The sequence below is a fragment of the Temnothorax nylanderi genome, unplaced genomic scaffold (genome assembly GCF_030848795.1).
Source record: "Temnothorax nylanderi isolate EJ_2023f unplaced genomic scaffold, tnyl_v1.0 TNYL_tig0082_pilon, whole genome shotgun sequence".
In the NCBI taxonomy this organism is placed as follows: Eukaryota; Metazoa; Arthropoda; class Insecta; order Hymenoptera; family Formicidae; genus Temnothorax; species Temnothorax nylanderi.
Window position 1 is genome coordinate 628422 of NW_027249144.1, and position 27580 is coordinate 656001.

The 27580-nt window shown below is 43.3% G+C and overlaps 1 protein-coding gene across 3 annotated transcripts in view; it reads left to right on the top strand.

Annotated features, from left to right (window-relative positions):
* Window positions 1-27580, top strand: part of Sema2a (Semaphorin 2a) — a 307709-nt gene that overhangs the window by 146412 nt on the left and 133717 nt on the right. The window contains exon 3 of one of the 3 annotated variants that reach the window (XM_071709912.1): window positions 10251-10374. In XM_071709912.1, coding sequence (XP_071566013.1) covers window positions 10251-10374 — 124 coding nt within the window. Of the gene's footprint in view, window positions 1-10249; window positions 10375-25879; window positions 27414-27580 lie in introns of those variants that run through there. The other 2 variants (XM_071709911.1, XM_071709913.1) reach the window with 2 other exon arrangements.

Below are 27580 nucleotides of genomic sequence, written 5' to 3' on the forward strand. Positions count from 1 at the left end.
GACAGAAACCTGTCCTTCCGAGCAAGCATTTCTTGTCCTCGAGCCCAGTGTCCTTACATTACCAGAAGGAAACGCTGACTCTCGTTTCCTCTTTTTCGTTTCGCATACACTTGCGTAGCTTGGCGCGCAATTTTACGCCTATTACGATTTAACATGCTCGTCGTCAGTCGGCACGTGCACCACGTACAAGTGTAACCGTCGCTTTTATAGCGACGTCGAGCATTAAATGTTCGTACATGTACCGTAGGGCGTCGTAACCTTACGTAAGGGATATCCGCTACAATGCGCTCGTATGCATGATAAATTGCACAGAGCAAGAAACTACTCCGGAACGTTCTCTCTTTTTCCTTGGGGGTGACATACCGTCGAGGAATGCTGAATGCTTGAAAAATTATTCTGAATTGACAGTACAGACGTGGATAATGAAAATACCAAACGGCTATTTAATTGTTAATTCGAACGCATTACACTGAATATATAATATTAACCAAGTCCCTGAGAGTAAAAGGAAATGAAGTCGCAATTATACTCATCTTTTGGACTAATTATGCGAGCGAGGGATACTTATCGCGAATAAGATTACGCATATTAAACGAGCGCATGGCGTTTCACTCTCTTTGAATTTCATGGTAGACGAGGAAACGTTATCTCATTCCTCTTATTCTACGACTTGGATGCTGCCTCGGGTATGCTATTAGCGATTACGCAGTGATAGTATAACGGCGTGACTGCTGCTTTTTCCGTATACGACAGAAACATAGCGATTAATTACGTAGCTGATGAAGAATATAGAGAACTCGTTAATGCGCATCGTTCGCTGTCAAGGAACGATGCTATATAACTCGGAAACTTTTTTCTGCATCAATCGTAATTTAATCTTGCTTACAATATTTGTAATTATGATATCGAGTTAATAACGAGCAGACCGTCAGGATCAAGATGTTCGAGAAAAGGTCGGAAATGATAGATCTCCAAGTAATACAGTGTTATCAAAGCATGATATGTATTAGATGCAGCGAGAGTCAAGAATATACCATATCGCATTATGTTTCTGTTAGGAGTAAATTGATAGATGTGCGCCAATGACTGGCTCCTTCACATAAACAAGACATTAACGCGCCAACAGCTGGATAATGGCCTTCCATCTATCGACCACGTTCGTCGTATCCGCGCGAGTCAAAAAGGAATCCCCACGAGGGTGAAGAGAGGAAGTTAGTTAATGCGAAAATAACAAATCGGGGGATGAATCATACTCGAGCTGACTGCCCTTGGGCACGTGAGGGTAGTCAAGATATTTCGGACGCCGATGAGAGGCGTTCTACTCACGTTACGAGTTCTATTTGCTTAAATGGCTTTCAGCAAGAAAATTGCAGTATTATTTACGCATTATTTATACAGAAGAATTGTTAATAAAATTTAATTAATATTCGATAAATAAAACGCCATCACAACTATCTATTAGAAATTTTACAAAAAGGTTCTTCATATTTTATTTATTGCATATTGATCAAATGTTTCTGATACAAGAACATAATATCAAATGATAAAAGCAAATGATTTGCCTTACTGTCGCAGTAAATTGCCAAAAAGTCAAGCGAATACTAACTTCTTCGACTACGGCCGCTGATGTCGTCGAGATAAAAGAAATGAACATCGTAGAGATTTGCAACGAATCTTCCTCTTGGAGACGAGAGCTTTTATCAGCAAATCAGGATAGTGCGGCACGCAATTGCGTCCTCTCGCTTAGTGTCAAACGCGACGCAAACAGAAACGAATGCATTTTACGGGCGAGTACCCATTATACAGGTCGCGTTTACAGCATCATTAACGAATTATATGAGACAACGATAACAGACGAAATAAACTCGAGCATATAAAGAGATTTATGATATTATACGGTATGAACGAGACGCGGCAACGAAAGAATATAAGAACGACTCCTGCTTCTTGTAGCTCGTATCACCGATAAGTTTACGGCCCTGTTGACTGCACGCTCTTTTCCGACTCACTTCCGCAATAGAGAAGACGCCACGAGAGACGGACGAGACGTAAACGCCTCACTTATTTCCCGATTCTTGAGCTGTTATCGCGCCGTTTAAGATTGCGAGGAATTCGCGGTTCTTCCTATAACGACGCAGCGAAGACGCCGCTGCAGCGATACTTGATGGCGGACGATGATTTATTGGCTTAGCTCGTCAGACCAGATATTCCATTTTCTTGCTCACAGCCCTGCGGGGAAATCTGCGAGCTACTTTTGCTATCGAGCGAAGTGACCGTAATTTTTCATGGCTATTTCGACGGTCTTTTCATTGCTTGTTCGCTATACAAGATATTAGAACGACGATCCGACCGTATTATCGTTTTTCATGTTGCGTCATATTGCACTTTTTTTTATGCATTTGGAGAGATGAGATATTTTTCGTGACGATGGCAACAGTTGAAGATATTATCGTGAATCTAGTTGAAGTCGTAATCTCAGGAAAAATATTTATGTAAATTTAAATCACCTTTGGGAGAATCTAGAATTTATATAATTATAAGTTTACTTTTATGCAAATGCTGTGCGCTTCATGTAGAAGAGTTGTACATAAAGCGGGTATTATGCGCGCGCGCGTTTATATTTTATATAATTACGAAAAGTTGAGCGTATATATAATATTTTTTTTATCGTCTTACAAGTCCGATGAAAGACATCCGCCGAAATCTCGTTTTCAAGACGGGACCTTTGAGAGCTACTTATAAGAACATAACAAAGGACAAATGTCTCGCTTAGGGAGTGAGTGTACGCTTTAATATTTTTAAAGTACATCGAATCCTTTGGTAGGAATCTTTTCACTAACGAAGCAGCATCAGGGCGATAGGTCGAAGAGCGGAATAAGATGCTCCGACTTTAAGCTTTAACGGAGGTTGGCAAAAATTCGAGGAGGAAAAGAATGAGACGAGGAGACCGATGAAAGTTCGGGCTATCGAGTTGAGGAAACAAAGGGAGGTTTATTCGGCGCAAATTAATCGGGTTAATTTACAATCTAATGGTGCATTGGTTAATACAAATGCGTTACACAATGATAAGTCTCTGTCTTTATTGCGTTACCCTATTGTTCCAAACTCAGAGGGAAATTTAGATCTTCTACAACAATTCAAGAATACTCTATTGTGGTTTTTTGCCGTAAAAATTTTGCTTTCCAATTTCCATTTCAGATTTTTGCAAGATTTTTCAAAATATTGTATTTATTAATACACCAATGCACACAAATAAGAATCATTTACGATAAAGATTTAATATGTTTATTGCGAAAATGTTTTGCGATTAGCAACGTAGTTATATTACGAGTGAAAACAGCATGAAGAAATAATAGCGTGAACAAAATTATTCATTTATTTAACGACCCTCTGACAAGTTGATAAATAGCGTTGGAAGATTAATCAGCCATCTCCCACCAATCTTCATTTAGAATAATTATAAATGCAAGAAGAGTAATGTTGCCACCATTCTCCAAAATCCATTTCATACTTCATTGCTTCCTATAACGCTAAGAGAAGCTTTATCGCCTTATATTATACAGGGTCTTTCAAAGTAGCCGGAGCGGGTACGCAACATGGGACGTTGCATTCAATGAGCGCTATTCCTCATCGTTTAATGCTCTTTTTTCGTGTCGTATAACGCAAAGGTACAATTTCGGGCACTGCGGGATCAGCGGAGTCGCTCTAGAAGAAGAATAGCCAATAATACTTTTTCATTAAGCCGCGAGCTAGGATTACCGCGTCTATTGAGACCGGGCACCGAAGCAATCAAATTATATTCCCAGCGCAATCAGCTTTGGGAAAAAGCAGAGAAAAAGAGAGAGAGAGAGGGGAGAGGGAGAGAGAAGTATCAGTGGACAGAAGCGAAAAATGAAAAGGCATAGATACAAACAGGCAAAGAGGATACGATATGCGACAGTTAAATTCATCAAACTCGCAATATCGCCGTGGTTCTCAAATGACGGCAATATTATAGACGCTGCAGAAAAATGTATTTTTATTGTATCTTCCGTCTTGCAATATTTCTACTGTTAATTTAGTAATGAATGTTTTTCCGTTTATTTTTGCGTATATATGTTTCTGGTGTTGAAAAGAAAAATGCCAGAAATATCTGTCGGTTTGGTTTTTCGTTGGTTAATTTGTTTACACGTTCGTCTCTCACTTTCATCCGTTAGAACGAATTTACAATTAAGGTTTACCGCATAGTCGCAAATAAATTTCACTTCTTCAAGCGCATTTCTATTCTCGGTCATTCGTTCCGCCAACCGCGTAGTAATTCTCCGGAGAACTGGAAGATCGGAACTGTAATTATTTTTCTTTCCACAATACTCCTGTATTTTCTCGCTCAAAGTACCTGGCAAAAAGACGCAGTGTCGGTTTATCTCCACTTGCCGCCCCTTTTTCTTATTCGCCGCGGAGCTATGTAGACGGATATATAAAGGTCTATCGAAAGGAAAATAGCGGAAGGAAAACGTGTGTAATACATGTGTAATACATGCCAGTAGCAATATGTGCGTAGTGGTCAAGATGAATAGCGCAAGTTGGGAAGATTAATAGCTTAAATTGTAAATTTATTTTCTCGGGACAGAAATCGTATTCGGCGTTATGCGCATCGCGGTTGTTTCGTCTAAATGTTTGATCGGGAGAGCAACTTTTACCTCGAAAGTTACAGCAGATGTTCCGAGACAAATGGCCTCGAACGAAATTTCCTACGGTCAAAATTAACACCCTGTCAGTGCGAAACCGTAAGTAAGTTTCGTACAGAAGTGCAAAGCTACGTGATGATTCCTGACTACATTTATCAGTAGCCACATGTGTTCTTGTCTCTACATATTATTTTGCGATTTAACAGAAAATTGTATTACCTTCAAATAATTGTGTTGCACTTATATTTAATATATATTTGTGTGTGTAGCTAATTAAAGATATAGATAGATAAAAATGATAAATAGAAATGGATAGATAGAAATAAATAAAAAATATATACTGGTACGTTATATATTGCGTACTCCAATTTATTGTAAAGCAGGATAATCGCACGGCCTCTCTTTAACATCATAGGTCTTCGAAGCATTGATTAAGTGTCGCTTTTAGCAGCGATGAAAATTCACTTGCCGTTGCGTCGTTGTCGTCGCCGTCGCCGTCGCCGTCGCCGTCGTTCGCCGCTCTGGATTGTCGTGAAATCGCATCATCGAACCAGTAAGCGTGATGTACCAAGTAATTCAGTTACCACGCAGTTGTTCGCCGTGGTACGCGCTCTACCTCCCTCACTCGCAGCCCCTTTTGCGTTGCGAGCTGTGTTGCTCCCTTTCCGCTTGGTTCTCTTTAGCGCACTCCTAGCGACGCGTGTACTTGTCCATTATAGCTAAAAGCGTAGCACACTCGATTATCACGTCGTCGTGGGTGGCTTAAAACTGGGAACGTTACAGACCTTTGACAGCGTTAGGATCCCGTCGGTGGTTTTAAGCGTGGCTAAAATACCGCACGCCGGCACGAAAATGTCGAAACATTCCCGCGCGTCCGTATCAGTTAAATCGAAATAATCACTTGGAGCGGAGGAAACGGGAAAAGTGCAGTCGGAAGAATTATTGGTATTGATTTAGACTTTCGAGGTCGATGGCCGTGGGGGCAAACTCGAGTGCGCTGGGTAGATTGAGTTACGAAATTCGCGAACAAAACGAGAAAGAGGTGGGAGATGCGAGTAAATATTGTAGGGATTTTTGCGCGAACATTTTTTCAGCTTTCGCTGAAAGGCTGGAAGGCGAAAATTAAAAAAGTTCCAATGCGAAGAGCGGATAAAGCTGAACGTTTGCGAACGAATTAAGGTTTGGGAGAATATATGAGTACATGGCATTGGAAACATTGTAGGTTTTTATTAGTTATCGATTTGCGTGTCGTCAAATTTCTATTTATATTCTAATAATGTTTTAAACTGATCACAACTGCGAAAAGATATGTTTTATCGTAGGTAATAATTCTGAGCAGAATGTTCGACATTGTTTTTCGTATTATTCGACAAGACGTTACTTTCTATAAAAGATAGGGGTCTGAATCCCGTCCGTTCTCTAAATAAGATCAAAAAGAAAGGAGATCTGCCCTTTCAAAACATTCTTTACACCCTCGGTTCATTAGTGAAAAAGCCAGTCTACCCCGATTTGAACGAAAGACAACCCTCAGTCGGGGATGCAGGATCGTATAACGATGTCGTACACTTCAAGATGTGGCAACAAAGTTTCTGTTTGCTTAAGTCACAGGACCGTATGCTGGCGCAATATTGTAGAGAGGGTTAAATAAATAACGCTAGATGAAAAAAGTAAAACAAAAAAAATATTAATATACTAATTAACAACGAGATTTTTATTGTCATTAATAAATTTCATGAAAAATTGAAATATATGACCAAGTTTAGTTTCCACAACTAACTTAATATTCAATTAGTTTGTTAACGAAATTGTCTGTAAATATGGAACGAGATTATTTTTATTTTTAGGGAAGAAATTATCCTCGTAAATCGCTTAAACGGGTCGGTGCAGATGTATTTAAAGATATAGAGATTTTATTTTGTATTGCACATTTTAGAGTTCTTCTATATCGCGGATTTATATTTCGCCATGAGCTACAAAGGTTGCTCCTCTAAAAGTTATTACGCTCGAGATAGCTTTTAGAAACTTCAGAGGATTCGAGCTATTGAACCGCCCATTCGCCGTCTTCTTTGCCATGATAAACGTACGCGATTGCCGTTGAACTACCGAGTATCTAACCGATTGTCCGCGTCTGGGTGAAATTGTCGGTGGAATGTCTTAGTCAACTATCGGCTACTCGCGAATTCTACGGAGGCTACCATCATGCCTGTTCGCAGATAGCGATGGATAGCGGTGATCGGTGTTCCCGCCGTAGTTTCCACTGTAATCGTGGCTAACGAGCTAGAGCCGCCTTTTCTTCTTTTGTTCCTTACAAAATAAAAAGCTCTCAAGCAAGCTCGTTTGGAGGCATGCTAGCACGGTGATCGCAAGTGCGCGGCGTGCAAGCCCGCTCCGGGCCGATGCCCCTGTGATTCCGTTAATGGGACCTGCGTGTTCTCAGAGAGCAAATGTCTGATCATTTCCCGCCGTTGACGGCTTTAAACGGTTAAATGTAACGATAGAAACAGCGGTTCTGATGATAAGGACTTGAATGAAATGTCAGTTTCCATTCTCTAGAATTTGACATGTACAGACGCATATAGGAAATTTTACACCGCAATTTATGCAGATAAAGTTGTAGTAATGGGATGCACACTTGTGTAACGATCTATAGAAAAATCAAACGTGGCAAAACTGGCTGCGGGTTCTTGGTTTGGCACTTTTAGGCGTGGACGATGGAGGCCTCTCTCTGACCGTCTAGAATCTAGATTATAAATATTGATCCTGAGCGTCCTTCAGTCTCGAGTGCACTTGAGGACTCCCTCTTGTCCGGCATTTCTATACCGGGTCGAGGGGGATTCTTCGTGGCGAAATTGAAATCGGAGAGGTTCCTCGTATCCACTCCACTAGAAGAAGAATCAGAGTCGAGTAAATTAAAAACTTGGGCTATCTCGTTTCAACGACTCATGCCTCTATGCAAACGTCAACAGACATTCAATGAGGGTTGCATTCAATAACATATAGACATACGGCGAAGGTAAAAATAACTGTTGAATTGGAACGTGCACGAATAGCATTAGAAGGGCGCAATCAAAAGACATATTGAATTTTAACGACATGGTTTCCTTAACATTATATGGATGCGTCTTTAGTATCATCGCGAAATATAAAGTCTTTCTAGCTGGAAAACGGGGAGAAAGTAAAGATGATGAAGGAAGGCCATCCGTAGAAGTTGCTAATTCCAACAAGGTCGAAGGAGCCGGGCTTAGCCGAAGACCGCCGTCGGGTTTTAGGCTTCTCGTCCCCCTGGCACGTCTTCGTGCCCTCTAAACCGGTTTAACCGAGCTCTCGTTAACTCCGTTACCGCTAATGCCTGTTGCAATGTGGCTAAGTGGCCATTGCTGCTCTGGGCGTTCTGCCCGAGGCCTCCGATCCTTTCTCAATTACTTTACTACCGTCAAAGTCGCGATTCCATTAATCAATTAACACGAGTTACAAATTTATCAGTAAGGTCGTCCATATCCGGAATAATTAAATATCGTAACTTCAAAATGACTTTTCGCCGTCTCAGAATATCATAATTCTTAAAGACTTGTATAATTACGGCTCTTACTGAGTATTCTTAAACGCGCTATATTTTTCGTTAATTTTATGTTATGGAATTACGTAATTTCTCTGTAATCGTCTCAACTATTAATGGCAGTTATAACATAACGATGTGCATTTTGATTATTCATCACGAGGTAATTCTTGTTAACGTCGCAGGCGGTACAAAGCGAAGTATAAGTAAATGGTCTTTAGATATCGTTTTCCGATACTGCGTAGACAGCGACACGCTCTTCCGTGTGCGTACACTTGAGCAATAGCGTTCGTCGAATAAGTCTTACGAGCCGTAAGCGGCCAAAGGAATGTCCGGTTACGTGTACTCGAAATCGTTAAAGTAGACAGAGACAGCTGAGCTCGGTGGCTTTGAAGGCATCGCGCAAATTACGGATCTAAGGACGAGCGTCCTAGAAATGCCGCTTTGCGTAAAGCTGAACTGATTGAGTGAGGCGTTTTAGTGTGCCATGAGTGCATCGCTCCTCGAAAGCACACTCAAGATCTGAGAAACCGAGAACGTTGAGTCGCGGGAATACCGGTGGGAAATTCTGAAGATGCTACTTCGATTTTCTCTTCATTTGATTCCCCTCACCGTTCTGTTATACGAGCAGATGCATTATAATTAAGAGTAAATTTACCGTCGTGCGCGCTTTAATCTCTGCATTTTATCACTTTACGTTCCGTGCATATCGAATTTTAAAAAAGCATTACGTAACGCGAATCATTTATCAGAAAGCATTATCGCAAAAATCGTTGATTCGTATATGTATTGTTGAGATAAGAATTTGACATTTATGTACGTGAAACTTGTAATTTTATTATACCGAATTTCATTCGCAATAATTATGTTAGCTACTTCGTAGTGATCATCGCCAGCTCCGTGAAACTTCTTAATTTAGTATCGTCTGTTTGGATTTCTGTTGCAAACTAGTAAAAAAAGCGCTCGGAGAACGCAGTTATTGCGCGCGGTAACGTTATATACATACTCGCGTTCTCTCCCTCTCTCTCTCTCTTCCCCCCCTCTCTCTCTCTCTCTCTCTCTCTCTCTCTCTCTCTCTCTCTCTCTCTCTCTCTCTCGAGGTGAGAAACTTTTGATTTACGACGCACTGCCCGACCAATACCGTGGCTATGGCGCTCTGCAGCGGCACAGTAGAAAAGTTTCCTGGAGACCAAGAACGCTCTATTAGTACCATTCGTTATTTTGTTTCCTCTCCCGTTCGTGCGCGAGCGGCCGTATAAGAAAAGCTCGCGAGAGAAGCTCCGCAGTTCCCGCGCCAGAGGAAGGAGGAGAATCCCTGGAAGGATATCCGCCGGCGGTTCCAAGAGACTCAGATAGTTTTTCGTCCCGGAAAACTGGTTATTGATACTGCAGCGCGAACTTCCCCGGAACTTTCCTGCCCGCCGCCGCCGCCGCGCGTCGGAGTACCTACTCGCCGTGCTCGAGAAGCTACGGCGATAAAAACATATTTGCCCGTGCCCGATGTTAACAACCTCCGCCGCCGTTCCCCGTTAACGTTTTGTCATTACGCTTACGTTATGCTGTTACACACCACGTCTGAAAACTCGCTCGTCTCGTTGTGCCGTGTACGCGATCGCGATTTATCAAGCGTTCCCTTAATTGCCCGTACGCGCGCAGTATCTACTTTACCGAGAGAATCTTGGCCAGTCGCCAGCTATCGATTCGCTTCTCTCTCGCCTAGGCGGACGTCAGTATATATTTATAATCCAGTTAATCGTGCTGCTCTGTATTTTAAGACGCGTCTGTCGCGACCGAGCTCTGCCCTCGCCTCTCCTAGCTTCCAGTCTTCGTGAGTTACGGGAACTCTTTCTTTCGTAAGAAGCATTGAAACTTGTAGAAGCGAAATTTCTATTATAAAAATGTACTGTTATAAAAATGGTATAATATAATTATGTAATTAGAGTATATCAATATATTATATGCAATTACACTCTGCGTTTATATTCACATCTACACGCATTAACAATTAATTTATGTTTCTGTTGCAGTATCTAAGTGCTAACAGAATGGATACGTCAAGAAATCGAATTAGAAGAATGGTCGGCTTGCTCTGGTTCTGCTTCTTCTTCGCGGCAGTCCTGGCTGAGGGTACTTTGGAGAAACTACATGAAGGTAAGTAATCGCTTAATATATCTTGGGTGAATTCTTAAATAAACATATTTTTATTTCAATTTTATTTCGTATTAAAAAGAGACGATATAAAGAAGCCCGATCACTTCGGTATCGCAAAGACTACTGCCTCTTCAATTGGGTATCGCGAGTATAATGAATAACATCGTTATATCGCCACGGTCGTTTAATGCAACGATACTGACAGCACGGCGGTGTGCTGATGATAAATTTCAATTTAATGTATTGGATATTCCACCTTTGAGGGCTCGTTAGCGTAATAACCGGTTGAAAGGGCGTGACCGGTTTTTCGCAATTATATATTTTCCGACAGAGCGTACCGAGCACCCTGATAAATGATTGGTATTTATCAACGTTCAGCATGGCTTAAAGAGAAATGAGAAAAATATAAATTAATTGTAATAGGGAATTAAGCGAAATAATATTTGGAATTACGCGGTATTACGGTTGAACAAAGATTCTGGGGGGGATTTGCTAATGAATATTTATAATTTTAACGTGCAATATATTGATTAGAACTGTATATGCCGTAAAATTAAGAATCTGCAATATAATATCGCGTATAATTGGAAAAACATCGAAAAATACGCAACGCAACGTGTGAGAAACGGCGATCGTCTCGCTGCAACATTACAGTCAGCGGCAAGAATGCAAGAGAAATGAGCGCTCGTCTGTGAGTGATTCTGATGCGGTATCCTATCGATCGCCTGAATTTCCCCTGCCTCGCAACACGAGCGAGCACACGGTTTGTAGAAACGAGAGATAAACGTCTATCTCACTACTGGCCCGAGAATGGGCAGACGTGCCGGCGAGCCGGATAGAGGACGATGAAGGCGAAAACGAGAAGAGATGGACGGGACCGTAGAGTACCGAGGGGGAGAGATAGGCGACAGAGAGAGGACAGACGGAAAAGGCGAAGAGAGAGAAAAACAATGAGACAAAGTGGAAGAGAACGACAAGGGAATGGGAGAGCGAGCCAGTTGCAAAGCAACTGGTCCGTTAGAAAGCTACTTTAAGGCATATTCATAATGTAGACACCTGCCTGTGCGTTGCTCTCTTTCTCCTTCGCATCCGCATTCAGTCCCTCGTTATCCTGATTTTGCACCACCGCGCATCGCCGCGCCGCGAGCGAAATGCGAGGAGAGTAACGTTGGCGACCGCGAAGGGCACCATATGATTTAGCCATAAATTCGATCTGCATAACAAGCCGTGGGGTCCCTCATGAATAAAGTCATTCGTATTTCGGTATTAATCACGCCTCGCAACACCATCGCACCGGGGCGGTAAGCGCGAACAGCGAAGCCGAGCGCGTTCGCGCTCTTGTTTCCCGTCTCTCGAAACGCACTACCGGCGTTTTAACGAGCTATCGGAAATTCCGATCTTTTAGACTATTCGAGACCAACGCTTGGACCGTTTAATTACACCTACCGTACTCGCGAATGTTCGCGCGATATATAATAATGACTCACTCACGCTGGAGACCGTGTTCGATACAACAACAGCGATCGCGTTCGCACCTTTCTTTTTCTATACATTTCGTTTGTGTTCTTTCCATCCTTTTTAATTTGCGTCAAGATTACGTTGAGGGAAAAGTTCTTACGGATACATCATTTTACGTGTTTTAAATGTGGGGAATCTATTGTAGTTTCTACGATTTCCTTTAGTAATAATGCGAAAAAATAATCTCTAGGAATATGCGGTGTCTATCTGTCGTAGCGATCGTGATTAGGAGCTTTCGATGTAACCGAATGGGAGGATAGAACCGTGTTATAAGCGACCAATGTGCAAACTAAAGTGGTTTTACTAAGTTTTCTAGAGAGTTATCTATCGCGGTCGTAGTAGGTAGCGTGGATAAAGTATCTACGCCTTCCGGCCGATAGATCCTCCTCCTCTTGCTTCCTCTTTAGTTCTCTGTTCACGAGCGTAGCAGGTTCTCTCTCTTTCTCTTTCTATCTTCTACAGACCCAGTAAGCCGCGTTGCAACTTCCAACTGAATAAGCATCACTTCCGCTTCTGACGATGTAGCCTTTGATGTAATACCCTACGCCATTGCCTGTTTCTTCCCTACTTTATATCTCTATCATTTTTATCGTACACCTGTCATCTTCCTGTTGACCATTCTGCGTTATCGTGTTTTTTTGTATACATATTTCTTTTTTTTTCCTAGTAATAATGCGCTTTATTTTAATCCGTCATTACTAAGACGTGGTATGACAAACTCAAGATACACTAATAGATATAGTATCATTTTCACACTGTTCTGTATTGATAGAATAAACAAATTTTTTTTAATGATTAGAGATTTCAACAATTTTATTGCTATAAGGGATTTTAGGGGATCAGACTTAATTTAAAATATTTTATAAAATTTCATGTTATAACAACTTAAGCTCTTAGATTAGCTGGATTTTAATAAAGCCCACCTTGGTAATCGTACTATCATTTTTTTCCTTAGTAATACTGGGTTAAGGAAGATTATGGCCAAATTTCATTTATACTGTACAAGAACAAAGGCCAGGAAAAAATTTAATACTTAATTTGGAGGACTGGTTTATTTTTTCCAGGATAGATAAATCGATACCTATATTACCAAATTCGATCGTATACGTTCAGCATGTTGCAGTCGTATTAAACGATCGATTGCGTTATCAGTTTAGAAATTACGGCACAGTCGAATCATTCAGTACGTTTATATCGGTAATAATGCAACGGCATGGTACAGATATTACTTGTGTGAGAAATGAAGAATGGCCACAATTATACGCGACAGCGCATGGACATCAAACGGCATTAATCTATCTCTCTCCGTCGTGAGTGAGATAAGACCGCGCTTTTTTGCTCGCGAATACACGCGCGAGACGCACGTCCGGCTGGAGCTTTGTTTCTCTTTCGCACGTTACGTGGACTCGCCGATCCCGCTTCCGGTTTCCGGCAGACTTCCGCCCTCGTAGCACCCGTGAAAAATTGCATTCATCCGTCGACAGCACAACGTACCTCCTGATGACACGAAACGCGACGAATCTCTCTTTCTGCAGAGGTTCTCTGTCTTTCGCAATTTCTCGTACAATCTCTGGCGACACAGTGCCAATCCTTTTTCCCTGTTTTTTTTTATCGACCTCCCATGTGCATGTACATATTTTCTGCGTCAATTCTATCTCCATCATCGGTGGCGTCATTTCGTTACTCTTCTCTCTCTCTCTTTCTCTCTATCTCTATTTTCCTCTCTTGTACTGCGCGTCGCTTCGCTCTTTTTGCTTAACAGGGCTGTTTCCCCCTACGGGCAAGATCACATCCATCATCCGAGGCAACCAAATCTCGGCATTTGTTGAGGTCTTCATCTTCCAACTCCATGGTCACAGTGGCTCCTTTCAACATCGATGAAGGGGTCGTTGGTGGCGGGTCTGACACAACGCCGTTTCACCGTGTACATTCTCACGTGTCGGCACTCAATTTCGTGTTATTTGTGATAGTCCGCGTTACATTTGCTTGCCTTCAAACGATGTTTGCTTTTAAAATACATTTGTATATAATTGTAAATGAAATGAGAAAATCTAATCTACTTGCAAAATCGTGTTAATAGAACAGTGAAATATTGCATTGAATGTTTGAATTACATAATGCCGTGATATTTTGAAAAAGAAACATCGCATTATTAATTTAACAAAAAATTCTAAATTCCATTGCATTCTTACATTTAAATCCGCGATACACAGGCGGTTATAATTTCCTGGTTGGCATAACGAGGACAAATTCGTTATCGGGATTCTCATTAGAGATAGCTGGAGCATCCCGGCGATTTGATCATGCGATTTTCTCTTTCTGTTGTATACCAGTGATTGGAAATCGCTCTTGTCGTTAAGCCAAATCGCGTTTCTAGATTGTCTCGTTACCTGGAGCTATTCTGGACACCTCGGCCCAGGGACTCGATAAGGTAGGGTCCGGGACCAGAGGATCGAACTAAAGCTCGGTGTTGTGAAAGTCTGGGGTCCAATTATCAGCCTTTGCGGGATTCAAAGCAGCTTGTACCTTTATTATGTTCGCCAATCGCCTACAATACGCCATTAACGATGGTCTGATTTACGTATCTATCTCGTACAAGTTTTCGATTACTATTTGATACATGTATGTCGGATGTATACTCGGAATGACGACCTGACTATGAGAACCTTAACCTCTTTATAAATTATAAAAGAGGCGTCGTCGTCGTCGTGTCGCTCCATATGTAAGTATATTGATCCTAAGAGGTCAATAAACGAGGTCACGTTTAATCTTCCGCAATTATGTAAAGATTATGATAGTTCCGAAATATTGGATGATTAATAAGAGATGGGATATTGACTGTGTTTTATTGACGCATAGAGACTTCCTCGTTTATGTCAAAATGTATGTCAATCATAATTTCTGGATTATTAATTGATAATGGATTAACGATTACTTAAACTTTTATTTATACCTATATCCGTGTTTACTGTACAAAGAAAGGGTGAAAAAAGTGGCTATACTCAGCGAGCGATCTTTCAACGATCGTTATTCGAAGTCAATTATACGGGCTAGCGACGTAGTCGCTACATTCTGTGCCATAGTTTTCCACGTGATACGACACAACGGGTCATTGGCATAATGAAGAAACTTGGCGCGAGGGAAGTGGTCTCGGGACGGAAAGGAACGTGGAGAAAGATTTCGGGCGAACTTTATCGCTCGGGCGACCCGGCGCGGCGTGACGACGGGGGCCCCGCGCGCAATGCAGGCCAGTAAGACAAAGAAGAATAACGGACGACGAGCGAGGGGGACGGACGAAAAGTTCGAAAATGCGTTGAAGCGACGCCAGGATTGGCGCGGAACAAAGAGGACACGGAATGGTAGAGCGTGGCACGTTTATCTTGCACTTCTTGCGGTCCTCGCGCTACTCGCACACCCTTACCGCCGTGTCCCTCTGCGACCTCACCCCTTCTCACAGCCGCCGTTTGTTCTTTTGATTCTTTCCAGTCACTTCACCGCCATTGCCATTGCTCTGCCCGACGTTGGCTTCCAAAGTAACCCTAGGGATCCTTGTGGAAAAGTTTGGTTATTTAATTTCCTACCGCGGGGGTCCGTCAGCTCTCGCCTTCCTTTTTTCTCTTTTTATATCTTTCATAGCTTCTCTCGCTCTCGCTATTCTCTCCACATCCCTCTCGCTTCACCGTCACTCATGACACGCGGCCGTCCACTTCTCTTCCGCGAAGAACGATCGTTCTTTTCGAGCTCTTTCTGTATTGTTCGTCGTGAGATACCTTTTCTTTGGGAGAAAAGATTTGTCGCGTGTGATCTTTGCGGGGAACACGTACAATCGGCGCTATTAAACGTTACGCATCTGGTTCTGAAAATATCTTCCGCGTCTGTAATTCTTCCCTTATCTCAATATCCCGATCTCCTTGCCAACCTTTCAGTGCTGGTAGATTACTTCTTTCACAGAACGATAAAAGCAAGAAACTCATTAAAAAAAAAATGTCCATGCAGATTGGAGAACGTTAATTTTCACTCATTCCCAAATCTTTTCAGCCAATTGCCACCAACTTTTCCCATTATTGATCTACTGACTGTTTTTTTTTTATTTAACTCTACGACTGTTTCGATCTCTCGAGTGTACAACTGAACCGTCGCGTTATCCAAACGAATCTTTTCGAGTAAGGGTCCGCCGGCGGACATTCCCGGATATTCGCCAGCATATAGCAACACTCTCCACAGTTCGTTCGCGACAGCAACTGTGATCCGGATACCTGTCATGTATATGTGCATGCGTGACGCACGCGTGTAGATATAGAAGCGCCGGCGTATAATTCAGTTTTACTCTGAAACGACTCATTTATATGCGTTCGTTTGATTGAATCTCTCCCGCATAGCCCTCTCGTTCTCCCGCCCTCTCTCTCTCTCTCTTTCCCTCTTGTTCGCACCCTCCCAACCGAATCTCCCCCGATAGTCGCCTCTTTTCGCTACGCGCCGGCCTCTTCTCTCCCTTCACCCTCGTCAACGCCAACGCGGTTAGCTGTTTCAATTTCCCCTCGCCGCACAAAACTGAGAGGCGTACCTGTCGTCTGTTCTGTTCTCGCGCGATTCCTCTCGTTTCGTTCGCCGCTCATTTCTTCCTCCTATAGATTGGTTATCTTTATCGCGGGTATGCTCGTGCCATTCCGTACGAACGCATCATCCTCCGCACATGACATATCGTTATTATGGATATATGTGACATTGTTGTCGACCATAATCGCGCGAACTGCAATCGAGCTCGTGGTTGATTAATTATATGCGTTTGAGAATGATCAACCCGCTTATTAAGAAATAATGAAATTAAACGATAATTGAAATACGAAACGGAATAATGTATACTTATAAAGCACGCATTCCATAGTTGAAAGTCAGAAATAACAGAGGAATATTTTGAAAAAAAAGCCAGCTGGGAATTTGCGGCAGATTTTCTCATTGTCGTTTTTCGGTTAACGCTTCTGTCTGATTCGAGGTGGAAACGCGTGAAACACGGGCGATTATACGGGAGAAAACTCGATGGGCTCCGCCGATGGAGGGACACGGAATGGATCTCCCCGTCGTCGTATTTTAGGGTGTGCGCGTAATGCAATTATACCTTCACCCTCCGGCTTCGGATTCATGAATATCAACGCTCGTTTGATTTGTATAATGTCGAGTTATTGTTCCGGAATCGAAACATCGGACCGCATTATTCCAGCTCGAGTATCAGCGAGATTCGGCAAGTGAAGGTATTTCGGAGCAAAATTATCTTCCGGTCATTGATTATAATCTGATACGCGCGCTTCTATCGATAATTAGAAGGCTATGCTTCATATACAGGACAATGTTAATTTAATAACTGACTGGAAACGGCTCTCTCCAAGAATAATCGAATACTTCAATGATTATCGCCCGTCTAGAGATCCGCTCCACTTTAATCAAGCATCTCGATCTGAACGATTAACCGGCCCGCAGACACGATTAACGGCAATCGTCCCGAGCGTGTGTATACGACGGAACCACTGGAAATTAATAACGCCACTAGTATGATATCGAATGCGCCTGCTGGTCCGCGGCTTTTGGTAACCGTTCGCAACGCCGCGGTCTAAATGCCAATAGGGGCGATATTACTGCGCACAGTGTGCGGTTGAACGCGCGTTCAGCCACAACCATTTTATTTTATTTCCGCGCTGCTACATCGTTAAAAATTCGACATATTGAAAAATAAACTAAGTGGTAAGCTCCGAACCACTTTATACATACGAAAAAGTCGGCGATTCATTGGTAGAAGCATCAGAAAGTGCAAAAGTACGATATTATTACTAATTTAAATCACTAATATGCTCTGTATATCGGAAATCCCTCGACTAATCTTTCGATAAAAAAGAAATCACTATTTTATTGATATATTTTAAGAGTTTCCTATATAGTTATAGACGCGCGCATCGATCTTTCTTGTTAGCCATTCGATACTCGTTTCGTCTATATTCGATATTCAATTGACAGTTCTAAAGCCCCAAAGTTCCACACCGGCGGGACGTATCGATCGTGTCCACACGCCGCAAAACGCTCTCCAGGATGGACAGTTTATTCCGCCTGCTTGCTGTCCAATGACTAATTACTTCAGTTAACTGCTCGTGAAAAATGCACTACTGGCCGAATACCCCAAAACGGAATGTATAATCAGGCCGAATTGGTCGGCCGGGAGATCGGGGGCAGGAGAGTATGACGCGAACGGGACGCGGGGAAATGCATGATCGTTTCGAGGGAACGTCACACTGTAATCACTGGTAATGCAGATGGCGGCTACGCCGATGGACGGCATCGACAATCAGCTATATAATTAGAGGCCTCGCCCACCAATTAAGCCGCATTCATCGAACGCGACCATCGGGTTGCGCGAGCGTCTGGCTCGCGAAAAGCGTGCGGCTGCTAGGCGCGAGTTAATGCGCGACGCAAGCAATGCTCGTTAACGTAATTACGCGCGCGCACTGTTGATGACGATGACCGGAAATCTTCATCTTTCCGTTCTTCTTCGTGAAAAATCATTTAACGTATCACACGTGCACGCGCCAATCGTACGTGATAGATCGTTCCGCTATAATCATTACTAATACCTAAAATGCAAGCGATTTGGATACGCTATATCTAATACCGATCGTGATGGTTGTTTCGGTTAATTCGAAACCTCATGGCCTCATACATTATTCTCACCTGGCGGAAGATAAACGTCGATATGAGGATTTCGCATTGCCGCGACGTATTGTCGTGACAGGCGCTTCCTGGGCGAAATCCATTTGTAGAACTAACGCGGCTAATATTTCAATGTCGATCGAAGTTACTATCACGCGCGGGCCGCGTAACGACTTGCTCGAAATGCGTGGCGTTCTCGTTTTTCCGGCTCGGCTAGATACACACCCACACACGATGAATCGTTTAACTGTCGCAATCGCGTTGTCCAATCTCGCATATCTGCCGACGACCTGGGATCTGTTACGATACGGCTGGTTGCGATTAAGCGATTTCTGCGGATTAAAATTGGCATTCGAGAATTGTCGTGGAATAGTCATGACTTCTTTTTACATAAGCCATTTACATGGAAGAAAGAGAGAAGGAAAAGAAGGAGAGAGGAGGGAAAAGAGAGAGAGAAAGTTCTAAACGCGAATACGAAGAGATACGATATAAATGTGCGAATTGCTTATATTTGACGGATACAGTAATTTACTTAATTTCGAAAAAATGCTGTTGTGCATGTAGTCTTGTCGTTAAGCTCAAAATAATGCCGGCACCATTTCGGAGCTAAAACCATTTTGCGTTACATAATCTTATACCCGCGGCCACTATGCTCGACTCTATTAACAGTATTACAATCTTGTTCCTGTATCGCTTCCTGCACTCATAATCTTCTAGCAACGTTTATTCAGCCTATTATAAGCGCACATTGAGAGACAGAACCCTTATCTATTAGAAATTTACAATATTGGTAATATTTATGTATTAGTAATTAATAGAATAGTAGTAGTTGATAATGCTAATATTGTTGCAACGCAATTTAATTTTTAATTATTGACATATTACAATGATAATATATACACACATACGATATATAATAGAAATATGGTCATTAAAGAGAATGGCTATATAAAGTATGACGATCGAAAATTTCTGATTAAGACTCTATGACGGTGAAACTAGAGAGGCACGGACGAACGTTTTCCATTACACAAGTGGCTTTTATTAACTTTACCGTATACCGTGTCATGTATTCTCTTAATATTATTTCTCGTACCGGAGCAACCGCAGAGAGGGTTTGCTCTAGGCACCGAGGCTCCTCGTGCAGTGGTGTTTGAGCACTCGCTTAACACTGAAACTACCACCTGAAATCGCGACGATTTCCACGATTGTGGAAGCGCAATTCGGAAGAGAAGATTCTCTCGTGTTGGCCTTATCGGAAACTATTTTAGCCGACGAGCGGATACTATGCTCGCCTATTACACGATTTCGTTTCTTCCCGATTCTATAGGGACGAACGGTATGTTGTAGGATCTAATCTGGCATATGTTTCAATCCTGGTTCGATCGTTTTTCGCTACATGCACATTGCTTCGATGGTATTGTTGCGAAACATCGTTGATCAGTGCCGCTATAGTCGTTACGCTTTATCTGAACGTATTACAAAAGTGAATATGAGTGAGGTCGTAAGCTTGAAGAGAGACATTTATAATTTATTTGAGAATCATTATTGTACGTATTATAATTCGAAGTGCATTGTTCGCGAAACATTAATAGAGACTCAGACCACTGACTGAGTACGATATTTTACAGATCAAATGTACGATTGTGATGGAAACTTGAAATTAATTCGATCAAGCTTTCCGTTACGATCCAATTTTTCTTGGGGACATCAAGCAAATCTGTTCGAGGCCACGCGGAAGGATGGACACGAGAGTAGCTATAAAATGAACGGCTTTGTGCCGTCGACGCGTGATACATCTCACTTAAATGCGGCCTACGATGTCGCTCGAATAGCGGGACACGACAGGCGCCTGTTTGCCAGCGGTTGCTAACAAGACGCCAGAGTGGACTACACGAAAACAGGCGAGGGACAACGCCTTTGTGCGCGTTTCGTTTTTTTTTTTTCCTACACTATTATTACCCATCGCGCCGATGTTTATTGCCCCGATGTACGAGCGATGTACAGGTAGCAGCTGGCTCGCACACAAACACGCATAACCGCACGCTGATGAACGTACATGGACGCCGAGCTTAACGCGTTGCTTGTACGGCGCAGTTTAATACGGCTGGGTGATCGTAAAGCCCCGGTTCCACGATGCGAGACGGAGGTCGAGGCAGGAAGAAGGGCTGCGCCAAGGGGGCGGGCCAGGTATCGATATAATCGAGAGAGGCTTGCTTGTCTCATCAAAGTGCCACGCAGACCTACCATAGCACCGGCAGCGGCGACGGTGGCGACGGCGGCGGCGGCGATAGCAACAGCAACAGCAGCAGCAGCAACAGCAACAGCAGCAACGATAACGCCGACGGTAGCAGCCCTCGTTAAGGCAAAAACGCGAGAGATGATGGATGGATGCTAAATTGCATTAATTAAATCCACCGTGACACCCTCGGCCGACGCAGCCCTTGGTATCACTCGGCGGCATTGCTCCGGCTTGTCTGTGATCGAGACGTGAGCCGTTTAACAGAGTATGGGTCACTTTGATGATCACCCCGTGCAGACCTCTCCCCCATCCCTCGCGCCTTCTCTTTCTCATGCACCTTCTCGTGGTCTCCTTCCCTTTCCCCCTTCCCGTACTTCACCTTCCGCACAACGCCTGTTGTCATCCGTTGTGCCAAAGAGGTGTTCTATCAAAGACGCTTTACCTGACTGAATATTCTGTGGATCAGAACGGAATGCGGACTGCGAGACGCGTTTTACACAGGCTTTGCTGGCCGGCGCAATGGCGCGTCCTAATCGACCGCAGACGCATATTATGGCCCGTACTAAAATTAGCAGACCTGAACGACGCTTTGTTTTCCATAACGCTACTTGCGAACGATTTCTTGGAGGAGCATATGTATGGATTTACTATCAACGAATTAATTGACGCATTCGTTGATTAATTAAAGAATGGAGTATATATAAATTTAAAAAATAAACAACGCAATATTTTGTTATACCATTTTATTAACTTCAACAATATTACATAGAACTTTCAGAAACACACTGCATTCAGAACATAACACATAACACTCAACAAATTTTGTGTTTCACAATTACAATGCTAAATGCATTAACAGAAGAAAAAGAAAACTAAATAATGACAATTGCGCCATTTCTATTTCTCTAAATTTCATTTCTCGAATAGTATAGATGCTCTTGCACCGCAATCGTTTATCAAAGACGCTTTAACCGAGCAAGTATTTCTCGGATTAGAACGGAATGCGATCTAAGCTGCGAGAGTAATTGGGCGAGAATGCGAGAATTGCGCCGGGTTCATAATCGACTAAGGAATCAGCTAAAGTTGTACGCACACAAGATGCTTACGAAGTCAAATCCATTAATCATGGATGAGAAATCAGAAGAGCATCATTAAGCATAGTGCTATTTTGCGTAATATCGTTTAATCTTTCAGTTAATGAGAAACAATTGTCAGATTTTTTTTCTACAATAGTCGAATTTTCTAACGTCTTGCTAACTGTGTGCAAAGTTTATTTTTAATACTTTCGGTCGTCTTGATATTATTGATATATATATATACATATACATATATGTAACAAGTGAGTGATATACATATGTATAATATATGTCTAAAATCTTTCCCTCAATATTCCCTTAAATTACATATATATGGTTCGGAAACCCATTTACATTGAAATTTAATGTCTCCTTTCGAAGTGAAATCAGCAGATCCATATACGTAATCTTTGTAAATTCAACATTTTTCTTTGACGTTTCCACTCGCTGTTTTATACGGGATAAAGCTGTAGTTAAGCGGATTTCATGGAACAAAAGAACATACGGATTTTTACGGCAAAGTGAGATGTTAGTCGGATCCCATATGGAGGAGGCGACGGGCTATACATTTCGTTCCTCTCAAACGAGATGATGAGCTCTCGATGCGTACCGTGTGTTTTGGATGAGGGATAAGTGAGAACCGTGCCGCATAGATATTAAGTATAATTTAACGGATTGCCCTTCTTCGGACGCACCTTTCGACCGACGCGACGTGAAGGTAGGGAAGGGCAATCGAAAAAGGAAGAAACGGTATATCTCGCCATAAGGAACGCGTCGTGGTTATAAGGTTGTATGCGGATCTCGATTATACTACGGTACCGCCGCTGTCGTGTCTCTCGGCGGAAGGAAACACTGAATAATAAGAATGAGACAGCTAGGTAATTACGGCGCTATTTGGGGCTTTGCGTGCAATATGGTTGAACGATGCCTCTCAGCCGCCGACACGTATTAGACGATAATTGTGGCGATTATTCCGTAAGCGTGAAAGTTTATAACGATAATATATCATTATCTGTCACGATTCTTGCCACAAAATTTATATGTAAGACTGGATCTCCCGCACGCAACGTAACTTATTTCTTATATCGATTTTCGATATTTTTGTTTATCTTATATATCGAAAGTAATTTGAGTTTGTGTATTCGTGCCGTGTTTTCGTATGAGAGTGAGGATGAAAGAATGACTATGAAAATGAAAAGGCAAGAAGTCTTGTACAGAATCGCGGAACGTATGGAGCCAACGCTCGACTGAGGACACGGATTTTGTTGACCCTCGTGGCGACAAATATTTTCGATTCGTTCGTACGAAAAAGGGATCCGTCGATTCGCGACTCGGGCGCAACGAGGCGTGGGAGATTCAAAGACGCGCGAAGCGCCTCCGTGGAATAAGAGGATAATGCGGACTCGATTTGACGTCTTTGAATATTTAATATCGCTCGCGCTGAAGCCGTCTCATCACCCCGCGTCGTACGACAGTTCAGACGTTTGTCACCATTGAAATAGAACTAACGAAAGATCGTGCTCTCCGCCGAAGTAACATCGAGCTGCGAATGACTGATCGTTTTCTAATGTAAAGACATCATTTTCCGCGAAATGTAAAAATAGAATGTTCTCTATCTTCGTTATCTCACTTCTTACATGATATTGGATATTACGACAGTCTTTATCGAATTGTTACTTGAGCGGAATGTGCAATTTCGATGTCACGAGCGAATAGACATTTGTCACAGAATTCACGTGACTTTATAGAATTTTCCATAAAACGCATCAGACGTCTCGCAGTTTCTTCAGCGCATCCACCGCGAAACAGTTCTTACCTTGGAGTGTTCCGCGACAGACGCGATTTCGTAGACACATGCGCGCCTGCTCGTGTCGTATGCACCGACGCTCCATATCTCAAACGTTAAACGCGGACGGTACACACCGGCGAGATGCAGTTTACGGTTTTTCCGGCGATTTGCTCGCTCTCACCGCTCTCTTACGCATTCTTCCCGAAAAAGGCGACGTCTCGAATGGACCGGCGGCGAAGTGTAAAGGCAAGTCGTAAGAGGCGGCGCAATGATGGGAAAGGACGACCGAGTAGCCTCATGCAATTCTAAACTATTTCAATGAAATGGAATAGAGCGGCCGGTGGATTTGTTGGTCGCGGCACCCGACTGGTCGACCCTCTTGTATCACAAGAGAAATAGAGTGAGAGTGAGAGGGGGGGGAAGCTAAGAAAAGCCACGGCTTCTACTACGGCTCCTCCCGACTGGTTTCGCCTTTGTTCTAAAATTCTTACGACTTCCCTTACCTCCATAGACTGCGACACCTCCACTAGTCTCGCCCCGCGAGCAACAAAGGAAAGTGGCCTGTACCCACTAAGGCCGTAATACCCGGTACCGCTGCGTCTACGGGGGGTACAAAATTGTCTCTCCTTCCGCGTTACCGCGAGACACTTTGTACCGTGGCCTGGATGCCGCGCAACTTTCTTTGCAGCTCAGCCTGGGCTCAGCTAACTTCGCAGGATTTTCGCATTAGCATATCGACTTATTCATACACCCCGCTTGACTTCGTTCTCGCGGTATCCTTCGGGCTGCATCGGTGCGCATGATGTAGCGAACGTCGGCGGCGTCGAACGTGTATCTCGACCCCCTCAGAAATTCTCTACGGCATGTCTATGCGAATTGATTTTGTAACGCGGACGACGCCGCGACGGAGCGATAGCGCAGCTGCAAAATGAATTTCGATAATCCGACGTCATTATTTTTTTCTATTTTTGTTCAGTCAGAGACAGGAAACGACGTTTAGCACTTGTTTGCCAATCGTATGCATTTTGCAATAGAAATAGGAGATCTGATATAGAAAGTAAATGGTATGCGACCAGAAGTATGATAATTTGACTTGCACAATCGCGTTTGGCGTTCTTCATCTCGTTCAGTTCATACAAATAATATGAATAGTCCTCAAATAATATATGAATAGTCCACCTAGAATAACAAGATTTCGCTTTCGCATCGTAATTACATTTGCATGCACTCAGTAGACCGCTAACTGAATTTTCGCTAACCAAATGATTTAGTCGGAATAATCATGTTAACCGTTTTACTTCAATTAGCGTTCGTTTGCGTCAACTATCATACCGAAATATATGATGCATATCGGAGCTTAATTATTAATTCTTAATTTTAAGTATTATACTTATGTATGTATGGGTGAGTCATCTATATATATATTTGATTTTTATTTCATCGACTTCCTGTCACAAAATTTCTTAATTTTTTAAAAATTTTATTATGCTCCAGTTTCAACTTTTTACAAAGCGGATTTATCCATAATGTTCATAGAATCTGAGATTAAGAAATGTTATGAACAGATATTACAAATTTGTATGTATTGAAATATTTAAATAAGTGGAAAAGTTTCGAAATTAACTTGACAAAGCCAAGGTTTTATATAACTTCTCAGATATCTACTTTTTACATTCTTTTTAAATGTTTCATAACATTTTTAAATTAAAACCGAATAAGTAACATTAATAAATTATTTTCTAGAGATATAGCATGAATTAATCATTAATTTCACAATTTTAAGTATACGGACGACAATTTCAGTCGTCTCTCTTTATAAAAAGAATTATACAAATGTGACGAATCTGACATATTTTTATCAATACCAGCAAGGAGCATAATCGCGCGTGAGAAATCCGTAGATCTGCCGTGGATCGAAGAAGCTTATCGGCTTTGTCGAAAGGTACGGCGAGTAAGACGGTGCTTTTCGTTTGACGTTCCGAAAAAAAAAAAAAAAAAAAGAAAAAAGGGCGGAGCTTCTTCATAATTCAGACGGTGCCTCTGCGAAATTGCCGTAAAGTCCGACTTGGAGCATCTTTCTCCCTCCGGGCCTGCTCTGTCGCGCGGCCTAAAAATTTTTCATAGCCGCCATAAAGGAAGCGGGTGGCGCGTCAGGGTTACGAGAAATATCTGGGGGGGGGGGGGCAGATGCTTCCTCGCTTCTTCGCGGCGAGCGAGTACGTAACGCGGATTGTGAGGAGAGAGAGCGGCCGGCGTGGCGACCGCTGCGCTGGCTGGATGGATCATACATAGGAGTCGTGCGGCACGACTTTGGAGCAGCTCCGGCCGAGTGGAGCCGACGTCGGCCGAGCGGCGCCGAGCGCGACTGAACGCGGCAACGCGCGTCAGAGGGTAACAGTCGTGCCGCGGCCTCCGACGAGGGAGGTCTACGCAATCGTCGTTCGTCTCGCCGCCTCCAGTAAACCCACCGTCCGTTCGACACGCGCGTTCTTTTTGCCTTCAGCGATCTAGCGTGATCAACCAACGGCTCGATCATGTTGTGACGGATGCTCGGACGTGTGTCGCCAGCGCGTCGCGTCTACTCACCGACACCGCGAGGATGTACGCGCGATAGGGAACGGCATACCCGTGGACGCCGAGAACGCGGCTCCGTCGACTCCGAGCAACAGATGTGACCATCGCACGCGTCTCGTTCTTTATATTTAGTTAACCAAGATTTTCTCAGTTGGTAACTCGCATACACGACGCTCCGAACATCCGCGGTGTTGTGCTCCTCCACCAAGAAGCGTCGTAAAAACAATAATTACAACGCGCGACGAACGCGCGTCTCGGATGCCACTAACGGAAGATAAAGAAAGGTTTAAATGGCCAACTCCGTTAGACAATATTTACCAGGGTATTCAGGAAATGTGAGGAATCTTGTACAATCTGCGTTTGCATCATCATCGAGAATCGTTCATCGTTCTAAGGACTTATCTGCGACTTAAGGGCACCGGATTATACACGGGGAGTAAAAAAGGCGAGGGAAAGAGAATTTCTTTGTCCTCTAAAGCAGTGCGAAAAACGAGGAAGGAGCGAGGAGCTGAGAGAGAGAGGGAAGGAGAGAGAGCGAACTGAACGGAGCAACACGCGGTCGAGTTTCTATCTTGGAGTGTACCTGCCGCAGGAACAGGACAAGGACGGCGAGTGAATCGAGGAAGGAGAGAGAGAGAGAGAAGAGAGAGACGCTTTACACGCCGGTGAACGGCCGTCATTGTCGTAGCCAGCGGCAAAGGGCAACAACCACGCTGCGGCCGGAGCGACTCTACCTCCTTTCTACTCAAGGCCAGAGCGTCGCGGCCCACGCGGTCCTTTGTAAGCTTCGTTAAGGCCCGGGATAGGAGTGACAGCTGTCGTGCGCGAAATGCTCCGAAATTGGCGGAGATAGAACAGACCGCGTGGATCGTTTCTCCAACCAGAGATCGGGAGAAAGAGTGAGAAAGAGAGAAAGAAAGAGCGCGAGGGATAGTGAAAAAGGTGTTTTTATTTTCCTGTGTGACGATGCAGAGGCAGAGGCTACTACCGGACGCCATGACAACGATGGTTAGGGCAGCTGTTCTAGCAGCTGTCCTGGGACAACTTCTGGGTCCCAGCACGGCCAGCAGGCCCGCCGGCGCCCATCCCGGACACGCGTACTTCGAGCAACCGTGCTGCGGGCGTTCTCACCTCAGGCATCACAAAGGTCAGATATCCCTAAGTGCTCCCGTTTACTCGCGATTGGTGGTCGTGTCTATAAAAAGTGCGATTAATTTGATCGACGATCGTTTTCGAGTCCTCAGTGACTGTAAGATCGTCGTGTGATTATTGGTAGATACCTATACAGTCAATGAGCACGAATATTCGCGTGGC